General features: G+C 32.5%; 1 protein-coding gene across 2 annotated transcripts in view; it reads right to left on the bottom strand.

The window, feature by feature from the left end:
* Window positions 1-401: 401 nt before the first annotated feature.
* The window catches only part of LOC139519319 (protein FAM193A-like), a 30,659-nt gene continuing 16,407 nt past the window's right edge, over window positions 402-14,653 (bottom strand). Inside the window, exons 11-20 of one of the 2 annotated variants that reach the window (XM_071311307.1) lie at window positions 14,480-14,575; window positions 13,257-13,493; window positions 12,028-12,379; window positions 8,629-9,861; window positions 7,871-7,954; window positions 6,045-6,236; window positions 4,930-5,787; window positions 4,212-4,281; window positions 2,892-2,976; window positions 402-2,300 (exon numbers count right to left, since the gene is read on the bottom strand). In XM_071311307.1, the coding sequence (XP_071167408.1) occupies window positions 2,198-2,300; window positions 2,892-2,976; window positions 4,212-4,281; window positions 4,930-5,787; window positions 6,045-6,236; window positions 7,871-7,954; window positions 8,629-9,861; window positions 12,028-12,379; window positions 13,257-13,493; window positions 14,480-14,575 (3,310 nt within the window). In that variant the 3' untranslated portion in view covers window positions 402-2,197. The remainder of the gene's footprint in view (window positions 2,301-2,891; window positions 2,977-4,211; window positions 4,282-4,929; window positions 5,788-6,044; window positions 6,237-7,870; window positions 7,955-8,628; window positions 9,862-12,027; window positions 12,380-13,256; window positions 13,494-14,479; window positions 14,576-14,653) is intronic. The other variant, XM_071311308.1, reaches the window with a different exon arrangement.

Below are 14,653 nucleotides of genomic sequence, written 5' to 3'. Positions count from 1 at the left end.
ATTAATGTTGATACCAAATTACAGAAAGGATGGATGTGTAGTTATTGAGAAAAATGTGACGAAAGTTTCATGGGACGGACTGACGGACGGACGAACGGACTGACAGACAGAGGTAAAACAGTATACCCCCCATTTTTTAAAGCGGGGGTATAAAAAAAAAAGCGGGGGTATAAAAAGATTGAATGTTTATGTGGTACATATCACTACAGGGAGATAACTCTGTAAAAAACAGCTGAATGTTCTATTGTAAAGAAAATATAAAGCTTCTCATAGATCAAAATTTGTGGTTGTGAAACTGCTATATATCCAATGAAATTTTTTCTATAGTGTGTGGTTCAAGTTTTTTGTAAAGGTGCTGGGTACAACCTTAAAAGGTTTAAAATAAATATAATTAAAATCAATTTCAATGTGATATTTCATTTATTCAGTATCAACACTTGACATGTTGATTAAACATCAAACACATTCCAACTTTCTTCCAAACAAACGTATCATTAAAACAGGCACACAAATAAAAGACTTGGTGACACAGCAGTTGTTATATAACAGGAAGATTGTATTATTACTATTACTCTGCCACCAATGACGGGACAAACATCAAACAGGAAGCTGCTATATGATGCTTATTGTAAGCACAGTTATGTCCCCTGTCCAGTTCCTCAGGTCAAAACAGGGGAGATAAATAATGGAGTAATAGAAATAATGTGTAATATTGACTCAAATTAGCCTTCAATAGAATACATAGTTCATAATGCCTTCCTTTCCATAATGTTTGGCTTGTCATTAAAACTTCTTTTTCTGAATTTCAGAAAATTATTTAAAAACAAAATACAAGCAACTTGAAAATAATTAGCAGACATTAAAATCAACAAGCAGTTTGTGATGAACAAATTGCATAGATTTCTTTTAAATAGTACACTACAAAGTTTACAGAACTACTACTTATCAATAAATAATATTATTATAATACTATCAGTATGTGTGGTGCATTTACATTCCCTCGAAAAAAAATCATTAAAATACCAAGTTAAAATCAATTGTAAATAGACAACAATATATTAATAACAACAATCTCTTTATTACTTAGAGAAATGTAAATACACCACCATCACTGCTTACAGTCAAATATGGAGGAGCACACAAACATGCATTAACATTAGCAAACTTAACAATAGAGTAGGAAGATTTCATATACATGTTATATTCCAATGCTTCGCAGCAAAACAATATTGAACAAAAGTTAAAAAGAAAATTTAGTTATTTCAAACACATTAAACCCAATAAAATAAGTTAAAAGAGACAAGCTCTGGCACCATAAAGCATGGCTGTATTGAAACATTCTTAAGAATGACTATGAAATTCTATAAAATGAAGGGGAGACAATTTAGTTCTTGAATATGATATCTGAATGAATAATTGTAAAGTAAGACAGTCAAACACACATGTTAATAATGGACAATCTCTTTATGGTGCCAGGCTATCAAACTGCTCCTCAACATGATTTTTCACATTTTAATAGACTAACACTATTTCAATCAACTCGTAACTTTTCTCCATAAAATAATTAATTCACCAGTGCTAACATATTGAAAGACATTGAATATCTAATGTTGACAGTCTTTTCTAGTATTAAATTGCATAGGCAGAAAGCAACCAATAAAAGAAAAAAATCAAGCAAGTTCTCATATCTATGGATGTCTAGGGAGTGAGAAACACTAAAATACCTCAAATTCATTTCACTGTATGGTAGATTGACACAAAAATTTTATTCTTAATCTTACTGACCAAATGAAACACTCATTTAAATAGTACATGGTTATGAACTTTTAGTGAAATGTTTTTTAAACAACTTCAGATTGTCTTCAATTCATGATACAACTAAATTTTCGTCAGGTTATTAAAACATACTTTGACTCAGTAAATTGATAATATCAGTATGGTCCAAATTGTTCTCTACCTAAACAGCTCATTAGAAAGTGTTGTTTATTTAATTATAACACTTTAATTTTCCTTACTTTCCCCATGTAGGGAAGAATCTCAAATGTATGTCTATTCTTTGTTTATAAAAGTCTTCACCAAGTACTTTTAATTTGATTTTTTTAAGTATATAAACAAAACTTTTCAAAAACTGTGATATTACAGGAATTTTCATATTGAGAATTTGTTAGCAGGGGACTAAACATATCTATGGATGCCATTAGGTGCAGCTAAGTCCAGACTTCTTCTTGACAAAGATATCTTTAATATTCATGTTGACTTGTAATTTTTCTCTAGTAACTGGTGTATAATCCAAACAAAATCTGAAATGTAAAATAAAAGTTTGTGTGAAATCAATTAAAATGATAGATGGCCTTCTGTGGTTCTCATTCTCTTATAAGATGTGTCAGCTAATGTTGATTGATTGTTGGTGCTTTAACACCACTTTTTAGATCCAATTTTAAACAATGATGGTCAGTTTTTAAGGGTGGAGGAAGATGGAGTGCCATGAGAAAACCGCTGACCTTTGTAATTGAAGATAATTGGGTATACATTAACCAACTGTGTCAAACAATTTATTTACCTTCACTTCAATCATTGATTGCATAAATACTTCACAATTATAAATTGTGGTAATGACATAAGTCCCCCCCCCCCCAAAAAAAAGGCATATAAATGGCCACTAAAATTGGAAAGGGCTAAAGAGCATAAAAAGTATCAAAAAAAATAACTAGTTAATTGTACATTTTCTATTTTAAACAGTTTACTTATATTTGTTTTCTTTGGGGTTTTTTAATATACAAAATGAAAGATATATGTACAAGCATATTAATTGTTGTAAAATTCAATTAAAATATGTTGTAGACCATTCAAATTAACAATTGATCAATAGTTCTCATCACAATATGTATTACCTTTTGAAGGCTTCAAGTTCTTTTTCAGTTTCATCCAATTCACCATTCTCAAGGTCTGATTCAGACTTGGGAAGGAAAATTTCATCTGTAATAGTGAAAGAAAGTAAATCAAAACAAAAACTCGAAATTAATCTATTCAAACAGCATTTTAGAGATTTCTATATCACTACTGGTATAGATAAAACAAGTGAAACTGCGAGCTACTGCTCACTGATGATACCCCCGCCGCAAGTGGATAATATTAATAGTGTAAAAATATGCAAGTGTTCGGTAAACAGGAAGTTGTTGAGTGATGAATCTGAAAACGCATCACACGGTATAGCTGACTTATAAAAATCCTGAAACCAAATTTCAGAAATCCTTGTATTGTAGTTCCTGAGAAAAATGTGACGAAAATTTTTAACTTGGTTATCATGTGTAAAATCATACAAGTGTTCGGTAAACAGGAAGTTGTCGAGTGATGAATCTGAAAACGCATCACACAGTATAGCTGACTTATATAAATCCTGAAACCAAATTTCAGAAATCCTTGTATTGTAGTTCCTGAGAAAAATGTGACGAAAATTTTCAACTTGGTTATCATGTGTAAAATCATACAAGTGTTCGGTAAACAGGAAGTTGTCGAGTGATGAATCTGAAAACGCATCACACAGTATAGCTGTCTTATATAAATCCTGAAACCAAATTTCAGAAATCCTTGTATTGTAGTTCCTGAGAAAAATGTGACGAAAATTTTCAACTTGGCTATCATGTGTAAAATCAGACAAGTGTTCGGTAAACAGGAAGTTGTCAAGTGATGAATCTGAAAACGCATCACACAGTATGGCTGACATATATAAATGTTGATACCAAATTACAGAAAGGGTGGATGTGTAGTTCCTGAGAAAAATGTGACGAAAGTTTCATGGGACGGACGGACTGATGGACGGACAGACAGAGGTAAAACAGTATACCCCCCCCTTTTTTAAAGCGGGGGTATAAAAACAATATTTGAATGTTACCAAAGCTAATCACTGTTTTACTTTGTGTATAGCAAATATAGTATACTTGTCAACCGTTATCTAATAATATTCTCAGGGGCATGATTTTTATTAACTTTCATTCCTCTTGTGAATTAATGTTAACCTGAAGTACTGGAGGTTGTAGGCTTGATCATGATGCAAGTGTGCAACATAGTAGAAATGGAATAACAAGTTTTGCGGTCGTATAAAAATGGGCTAAAACATGTTTTAATTTTATTTACATTTCATAATTTAGTTCTAGATACTACTGTGCACTAACAACTCATTTCTCAGTTAAATGAAGATTCTATAAACTTACCAATTACGCTTAAATCTTCACTGTTCCTATTTTTCTTTTTGTTCTTGCCCTTTTTCCCACCTTTAGGCTGCTAAAATAATAAAATAACAATTGTAATGACTATTTTCAAATTATTTTTTTAATAAAATATAGATTTCATGTGTATCAAACTGTGTTTATCATAAATCAAAGTCAAATCTCTTCATAAAACTTGAACAAAACAATTAAAATTATGCACACTAAGCAATTAATTTCATTAAAAAAATTACAGGATAAACAATTAAATGTACTTCATATCAAAATTAAGAAGAAAAACACCCCATAACTCTAGGTTTCTTGGTTGATTAAAACTTGTAAAAGCTTCAAAAAATATGAAGAAAAGAAAAACCCTAGAGAAATAGATTTCTTGAGTAGGTTCAATACTCTTTACATTTTTTACAGTGTCATGTCTGTTATCATTGGGTTTGTTTAATGTAAATTGTTTGTTATAAATAAGGCCATTAGTTTTTATTTATTGAATTGTTCCATTTTTTTAATGTCAAGGCTTTTTATAGTCCACTCTAGACTGGTGTTGCTTTTATCCCCTTCATTTGAACTTTGGTGGAAAGTTGTCTCTTTGACAATCATACCACATCTCCTTATTTCTATACTGTTAATCTATTCCAAGTTAATGCCAAGTTTAAATTAAGTTTACATAGGAATAGTTTTAGTGATAATTTTATTACAGACTGATACTAACCTGATCCTGGGGTGGTGATTGGTTAACAACTGCTTTTGTCTTTTGAGTGTCGGCTTTCTTAGGAGAAGATGGCGAGCTTGTAGGACTAGATTTGATTTGTTGTGGAGGAGGAGGAGACGATTTAGGAGGCGTTGGAGTGTTTGCAGCTTTCTTTACTGTTTTATTGTTATTATTCCCATTTAATTGAACAATGTTTTTATTGACAACAATATCATTATTATTGTGAACAGTTTTTCCTTTCCTTGGTTTTACATCACCAGTATCCATTCTTTTCTCTGTTGTATCAACATCTTTCTCATTTTTATTGTCTTTTCTCTTCCCTGATGATTTAGTTGTCTGTTCGGGAACAGGTTTGGCACTGCTTGGAGACGACTGGGAGGCACCTTTAGTGACTTGTACTTTAGGCTGAACAGGGGATGATTTCAGAAGATCTGGCTTTTTAATTGCCTTTAAATTTACTTTTCCATTTGTTTGAAGGGGTTCAACTATTATTCTTTGAGTTTTAACTGGATCGGTCTTGACTATTTTTACTGTTTTCTTAATCTCAGTGGAAGGAGATTTTAATGGAGCATCAGAAAGTTTAACTTGAAGTTTTACATTGTTTTTGACTTTATTGTCAGTATCTTCTCTCCCTAATGGAGGAACCCTAACTAAGTTTGGATCCTCTCGTTTATCACAGCCATTTTTAATCTCTGCTTGCTTAATTTCTTCAACTTGTTTGCGTTTCTTTCTCTTTTTCTTTTCATTTTTACTTTCTTCAAGCTTGGCAGCATTAAGCAAATTTTTTGCCAGTTCTCTTTCCCTTTCCAATTTCTCCTGGTGTAACTTTTCTGCCTCTATCCTGGCCTTTTCTTCAGCCTGAAATGCATTTACATATATCGATGTATCATGGTTTTTACAAGTTTATGTATGCAAGATAATCATAACTGTAATCTAAGCTTTTAAATATTTAAGTTAAAATTCTGTTTCCCATTATAATCTTATCATGCAATTGGGTCAGATGAGATATAGACAGATTCCAGAAAAGAAAAAAATATCTTTTTTACAACACAAAGCAAACACTCTATTTGACTGAACAAGAAAACAGTGCTGAGAAAGTTTCTTATTGATCTAACCTTTCTTTGTTTCTGTCTAGCACGTTTAGCTGCTTTAGCACTAAGTTGTTTATCTTCCTGTTCCTCCTTCTGATTATCTGTACCATTGATATAATGTAGCAGTTCTTCCAATTCTTCTGAGCCTTTATCTTCTAAAGGCTGATGCTCTATCATATGATGATGAGAACAGGTGTCTTTATGTTTGGTGTCACCCTAAAATAAACACAATCATTAATATAAGTATAACATGATGGGAGAGTTAAAATGAAAGAAAATACTGGGTGACTAGCATTGGATTCATATCTGAAATACTGTAGTAGAGGGAATACAGCTAAAACAGTTGATGGGCGTTTCCAATAAAGTGGAAAACTAGAAACTGTATCACACTATTTATAGGGAAACCTTGAGAAATAGAAAAGGATGGATTTGGGTTTTCTCATGCAAAGTTGCACTAAAAAATGCTACTATATATGTCTTATCTTGCAAGTTTTACTGGAGTATGTGTAAATTTGACATTGAATATATCAGTATTGTGCACAATTGTGTGGTGAAACATATATTTTTACATTTAATAATATTTATCAGTAACATTCAAAATGTCTCAGTGGTGCTACTATTCTGATAAATACTTCAGAGAGAAAACATAATTTACCTGAGTAACATATCTTACAACAGAATGTCTGAGTTGCCATCTCCAGAAGTAAAACATATAATCCTTTGGTATAAAACTATGTAAATGAGGGAGTAATGACATACTAATCTGACCAAACATTGTGTTAACTCTGTCATCAATAACAAGGTCAGTGTGGCATTACACTGTATTTATCAAACATCTATTGACATTTGAGCTCACACTGAGTTAATTTGACATGTGTGTACTGATTGGTGATCACTAATTAAGAAGTCACAACTACAGTCTACCTGGACAGGTGTTCTTGTCTAATGATGTCTTAGTCTATACTTAATTGCAAAACAGAAAATAGCTTGATGGTAATAAAACGAGGGAAAGTTGCAGGAGAATATAGATATTATTATATTATACATTTTGCTTTCCTATCAAATATTATAGGGGTACCCACTAATTTATTTTCCAATAATATGGAAATTTTCATTTTTATACAAATCACTATTTACTGAGAAAGAATTTTCAATTCTTGCTAGATTTATTATTTATCCTAAGTCAGTTTGTAATTGTTTTCATCACACCAACAATTTGAGATTAATTTTTTTTTATTGTTATTAATTTTTATCATCTTTAAAACTTTACTAATTGGATTTTCAGATTCAGTTGAAATTTACTCACCTACATTCAACTGTTAAATTATATACATGTACCTCATAACTTTTTAAATTTCAATTTTGAATTTTCAGTAAAAGTTTTGATCAACAATTTTGATAAACATGATATATTTGAGAAAATATGAGGCTCTTGTCTAAAAAGGGAATAACTTGATCATGCTTGTAGATGAAAAACTAAAATGATTAAATAAATGAATGAATCTGTAGATTTTATAGTACTTTTGTTTGTAAAATGCTTTTTTCAGAACCATGAGTACCTACAATGTATTGTTTGAAACAAAATACAATACAAATAAATAAAACCTGAATGTTGTATAAAACTGTGGATATGTCCTTAAGAAATGAATTAAACAGTGACTGCAACATTGAACTGTATATATAGGGCACCCATAAGAAACTAGATGACCATAAGGACTTCAAATGTTTATCTAAATTAATTAATCTGAAATATAGATATCAATTTCTGATAAAATGAGTTTTTAGTATACATGTATATTCAATGAGATAATACATGTTTGATTAAAAATGATGACTGAAAAATATCTTACTTGACTTCCAACTTTCTTCTTTAATCTTAATCTCAGTCTATCTCTCATTTCAGCATAATTCTTACTTGTTGGTGTCTGAGGAGGCTAAAATAGTTCAAATGCATATACATTTTTATGCTTCAACTATTTATCAGGCTATTTAATAGCACAAACATATAAAGAGAATTCAAACAGAGAAAGGTTTTCACTCACTATTATTTGTTGGTTACTGATTTTATTGGATTTTATTGGTATCGGTTAACCAGGGTTTTAAATATTCAACAAAGTACACATTATCTATAGCCTAGTATGCAAATTAAACTATGACACCAAACATCCTCAATAATACATCAATGAACAGACTAGAATAGTATTTCTATTTGTATCCATCTGATGAGTTAAGCCTTTTTAAACTGATTTTTATAGTTTGTTCTTATGTTGTACTGTCCCAGGTTACGGGAGAGTTGGGACCCCCCTTACATGTTTAACCCCGCCACATTCTGTATGTATGTGCCTGTCCCCAGTCAGGAGCCTGTAATTCAGTGGTTATTGATGTGTTACATATTTGTTTTTTGTTTATTTTTTGTACATAAATTAGTTTTCTTATTTCGGGGCCTTTTATGGCTGACTATGCCTTATGGGCTTGGCTCATTGTTGAAGGCTGTAAAGTGACCTATAGTTGTTAATTTCTATGCCATTTGGTCTTTTGTGGAGAGTTGTCTCATTGGCAATACGGCATCTCCTTTTCATAGACATTCAAACCCAACAAATAAACTTACATTGCCATGTCCAAAGAATTCACAATAACAACAATCACAGTATTTGCCATCTTTCTGACTGGAATTGGTTGAGCTTTGTTCTGAACAACTATCATCTATACCATCTCCATTCTCATCACAATGACCTTCACAATCAGGCTCCATACAGACAGTGGAAGTTCCTACACTAACGTTGTTCACAGAGGAGGGAAGTGCTACAGCGTTACGACACCCAGGGGGAGGACCTTCAGTACAGGATTGAACATTTTGAGAATTTCGACAGTTGTGATTGCATGTGTGAGTGTTCACATTAGCATTTAAACTGTTGGCAAACTGACGGATCATTTGCATTCCTTCTTTGGCACCTTCACGTATATTTCTAGCCGCTGTCTGAATGAAGTCCTGAGTAACTTTATCAGATATTCCACCATTGGAATGATTGACAGGAGAGTTATTCACATTTGTAGAATTTGCTGAATTCTGACGTTTACGTGGCTGAGCAGGAAGTTTCTCAGAAAGCACAGGCTGCTTCTGTTGCGGAATGTTTCCTCCAAGAGTTACTGGCCTTGTACAAGGAGGTGTGGCACTATTTTTACTACAATCAGTAGTTGTACTAGAAAGTGTTTGAGAAATACTTTGTACACTAGAAATAGCAAGATGATTGTTAGTAATACTGGCAGTCTGGTCACTATTGGCCTGAGTGGTGGCCAGAGATGTGTGGACGCTAGTGGTGGTCCTGAAAGAACTGGTAGAGGGTGATGTTGATGTCATGACTGTGTCCATTCCTGTCTGTGTTGACACAGAGAATGGCTCAGTTAGAAAGTTTGTTGTATAATTTGTTGTTAACGGAGCAGCTGGCAGTAGTTCACTTCCTAATCCATGACCATACTTTGGTATGTTTGACAGCATCATACGTGAATCATATGTATTGTCCCAGTCTCCATAAGCATGGTAAATATGTTCATGAATTCCATCAGGTGAATCGAAATCCAGTTTAAGCGGAACTTTGGGTGACTGAATTAAAGGTTTTGGTTGTCTTAGTGGCATATGTAAGTCATAAAGTTGTGGTTGTAATAAGGGTCTAACATGCGATCTGAAGCCATGAAGGCCAGCTGAACCATGAATGTGAGGATATAAATGTAGTTCACCAGGTTGAGATGTTGGTGCTACTTGTTGAGGTAAAGATGTAGATACAGCTTTTCCTTGTTGTCGCAAACATACATAGCACTGACACTGATTTTCTTCCACTTTTATCTGAAAAATTGCATTTTCTTTTAGAATAGAGAACCAAATCTGGCAAAAAACATATAATGTATTCTCCTGAACACAAAGAGCTCTTTTATTCTGTCTTTTTTTTTCAATATTGATAGAATGTTACTTAATGGTACCATGTTATGCTGTTATTTTATAATTCAATTGATTCATGTATGTATTTTTGTATTACTGCTTTTTTACACATATACTGTGGATTCAATTGTTTTCGTTGGTATGAATTTTTGTCGATTCAGGAAAACTTTCATTTTCGTGGATATTTGATTTTGTGGTTTTGTTAAAGTCTGCATACAAGGCTTATAGAAAATTTGTCAATCGTTGAACTTTGAACTCATGGTTCACCTGTACCCACGAAACCCAACGAAAATTGGTATCCATTGAATAATAATGAATCCACAGTTCTTATGGCTATGACTTGGCTGTATCTCAAGGTCTTAAAATTCAGTTGAAAAAAATATATTTATATATGATTATCTAAACTTTTGTGTCAAAATCATTGAAATAAATAACTTTGCTTTTCATTGGCCCTTCCAATAGAATAAATATATCTTAGCTTATCTTATACAGAACAATTTTAAATCTAACAGAATTTAAAGGGATCTGTATTTTTTTTTACTGCAGTGATACCCTTAATTATTCACTATAACATAATTTTGAAGTTACCATTTGTTCAGCTTTTGCCTGTGATACACAGTGATAACAATCACACTTTTCTGAGTTTTTAGACTTATTTTGTTCAGCTTTTGCCTGTGATACACAATGATAACAATCACACTTTTCTGAGTTTTTAGACTTAACATTTGTTCAGCTTTTGCCTGTGATACACAATGATAACATTCACACTTTTCTCAGTTTTTAGACTTAACATTTGTTCAGCTTTTGCCTGTGATACACAATGATAACAATCACACTTTTCTCAGTTTTTAGACTTACCATTTGTTCAGCTTTTGCCAGTGATACACAGTGTAACAATCACACTTTTCTGAGTTTTTAGACTTAACATTTGTTCAGCTTTTGCCTGTGATACACAATGATAACAATCACACTTTTCTGAGTTTTTAGACTTACCATTTGTTCAGCTTTTGCCTGTGATACACAATGATAACAATCACACTTTTCTCAGTTTTTAGACTTACCATTTGTTCAGCTTTTGCCAGTGATACACAGTGTAACAATCACACTTTTCTGAGTTTTTAGACTTAACATTTGTTCAGCTTTTGCCTGTGATACACAATGATAACAATCACACTTTTCTGAGTTTTTAGACTTAACATTTGTTCAGCTTTTGCCTGTGATACACAATGATAACAATCACACTTTTCTGAGTTTTTAGACTTAAAATTTGTTCAGCTTTTGCCTGTGATACACAATGATAACAATCACACTTTTTCTGAGTTTTTAGACTTGCCATTTGGTCAGCTTTTGCCTGTGATACACAGTGATAACAATCACACTGAGTTTTAGACTTACCATTTGTTCAGCTTTTGCCAGTGATACACAGTGATAACAATCACACTTTTCTGAGTTTTTAGACTTATCATTTGTTCAGCCTTAGCCTGTGATACACAGTGATAACAATCACACTTTTCTGAGTTTTTAGACTTATCATTTGTTCAGCTTTAGCCTGTGATACACAATGATAATAATCACACTTTTCTCAGTTTTTAGACTTACCATTTGTTCAGCTTTAGCCTGTGATACACAGTGATAACAATCACACTTTTCTAAGTTTTTAGACTTATCATTTGTTCAGCTTTCGCCTGTGATACACAGTGATAACAATCACACTTTTCTAAGTTTTTAGACTTACCATTTGTTCAGCTTTAGCCTGTGATACACAGTGTAACAATCACACTTTTCTGAGTTTTTAGACTTACCATTTGTTCAGCTTTAGCCTGTGATACACAGTGATAACAATCACACTTTTCTAAGTTTTTAGACTTATCATTTGTTCAGCTTTCGCCTGTGATACACAGTGATAACAATCACACTTTTCTAAGTTTTTAGACTTACCATTTGTTCAGCTTTAGCCTGTGATACACAGTGTAACAATCACACTTTTCTGAGTTTTTAGACTTACCATTTGTTCAGCTTTAGCCTGTGATACACAGTGATAACAATCACACTTTTCTCAGTTTTTAGACTTACCATTTGTTCAGCTTTAGCCTGTGATACACAGTGATAACAATCACATTTTTCTGAGTTAATTAATTCCTCTGCTCCTTCATCATCATTTGGCCACGACGATGACAGATCTGAAATACTCTTATTATCTATTTGTTCTTCTAAGCCATCATTTTTATCATCTTCAATGTCTATTTCATCCTCATTTTCATTGTCTCCATCATCGTCATCCTCTACTTCCTCTTCCTCGTCGTCATCCTCATCCTCTTCTTCTTCTTCATCATCCTCCTCATCATCATAGTCATCATCTTCATCATCATCATCTATGTCAGATTGACTATTACCTTCTATCTCCTCGGGAATTTCTTCAGTATTTCTGATGAAGTAAAGAATAAATTAGGTAGTGAAAAACATTAGTTCAATTCATAACATTGTTACTTGACATATATTTATAAGCAAATCATTGTGAAAAAGAATTTTACATATATACATCATTATGTAATTTGAATATTCAATAAGTTTTAGTGCTTGACATGAGATGTGATGTATATGAAAATGAAACTTCAACAAAACGACAAATATACAAAAGATATCTAAAGGGGCCGATAAAGTTATCAATTCAAGTACAAGTTCCAATATTGACATTTATAGTCAAACCCTTTCCAACTGAGTTTTAGACCGTTCTTGTCTTTCGATCAAACACCAATGCCTCTGTTAGGGAGAGGTTGAGTGCTCACAGATATGTTAAATCCTGCCACATTCTTAATGGTGTTGTCCCAAGCTAGTAGACTGTAATTCAGTGGGTGTTATTTGTTGCTGCATGCCTACCATATTTTTCTTATTTTGTTTTTATAGTTTAACACCACTTTTTTTGTGTCTTTCAGATAATTTAACATTTTGTCATTCAGTATTTTCATAGCTTACAATAATTTTACATTATTTTGCTTGCTGTTGAAGGCTTTAATTATTCACATCCTTGTCCTGTGATCTTTAAAGCAGATTTTCTCTCATTGTTAACATTAACATATCTCCTTATTTTCATATGGATAGTACCTGACCAATGTATGTCTCACATCGCTATGTAGTGTATTCACAAAAAGAAAGGCAAATGATAATGTCAAACAAGCCAGTAAATAAAGAAATTAATGTAACTTAAACAATTTTACCTGCTTCATCGATCTTAACCTTTATAATTATAAAATGCATTCCATAATGAGCCTATAATTCTCTTCCCAATAGATTTGACCACATACCTGTCACCCGTCTCATCAAAAGGAAGAGTGAGTCGTTCATGGTCAACCATTATTGGACTAGAAGAACCACTACTGGATGTAGTACTGGACATAGAAGGTGGACTAACATCTATACGATACCGGTTAGGATCATGCAGGAAGTTTATGTGACTGGAATTCTCCTGATCTTCTAATGCTTCAGGGTTTATAATACCACATGTTATCATATGTGTTATAGTACACTCATCACAGGGACATCTGAAATATATAATAAGTGTACAAAGCCAGCAAAAAATAATAAGCAGCTGGGCCTGTTACTCTCATCCAACTGAAATTAAAGAACTAGTATCGAATTTCTATCTACAATGTATAACAAATATCAGTTAGATTTTATAAGTATTCATCCTGAAATAGACCTTAACAAAAAGATATATTACATCAAGATGTGTTTAAGAGGTTGATTTTGACTCATACATAAACAAGAATGTGTCTATAGTACACAGATGCCCCTCTCTTGGCTTCAAAACATTGGCATTCAATTAAAAAGATCATATCATAAGGAAAATGTGTACTAAGTTTTAAGTTGATTGGACTTCAACTTCATCAAAAACTACCTTGACCAAAAACTTTTACCTGAAGCTGGCTCTATCATTTTATATGTTCTGTGGAATGTGAAATTGGGGTTAAAACTTTAATTTGGCAATAAAATTAGGAAGATTATATCTTGGGGAACTTGTGTACCTAGTTTCAAGTTGATTGAACTTAATTAAAAACTACCTTGACCAAAAACTTAACATGAAGCGGAACAGACATATGAACAATCAAACATATGTAAAGACTGAAAAATATAATGCCCCTAAGTGGAGCATAAGAAAGAAATAGAATTACAGCAGAATACATTGAGTGTGCAGGTAAAGGTAGAATCTTTAATTAGCCTGCTTGTTAGCTGAACTGTGAAGTCATTATTAGGTTAGGTATACTACCCGTCTTTTGGGAGTAGTCTAGTCCTACAGACAGATAGATTGATTATCTGTCACCTGTCGGACTAGTCTTCTCTTAAAGGAGAGTAGTTAAACTAACCTAAAAATGATTTAACAGTTCAGCTAGCAAGCAAGCTAATCAAAGATTCTACCTTTAAATACACACTCAATACATTTTGATGTAAGGTTATTAGGTATCTACCAAATTGATCAAGTATAGAAACCCTTCTTGGTTTGAATTTAGTATATTCATATAAACCCTACCTTTTTCTATTACATCTAGGACAGTGACATTCTTCTTGACTTGGTTTGGTGCCTTGTAACATCATCCTCATTGTTTCTGTAAACTGCTGCTCAAAGCTACAAATACACATACTTATTAACCAAATGTTGAAAACAAAAATAGAAAAAATAACTGTATTTTATTGATATTTATTG

The sequence above is a fragment of the Mytilus edulis genome, chromosome 4 (genome assembly GCF_963676685.1).
Source record: "Mytilus edulis chromosome 4, xbMytEdul2.2, whole genome shotgun sequence".
Classification (NCBI taxonomy): Eukaryota; Metazoa; Mollusca; class Bivalvia; order Mytilida; family Mytilidae; genus Mytilus; species Mytilus edulis.
Note: the sequence above shows the minus strand (reverse complement) of the source record. Positions and strands in the feature narration are given on the sequence as shown.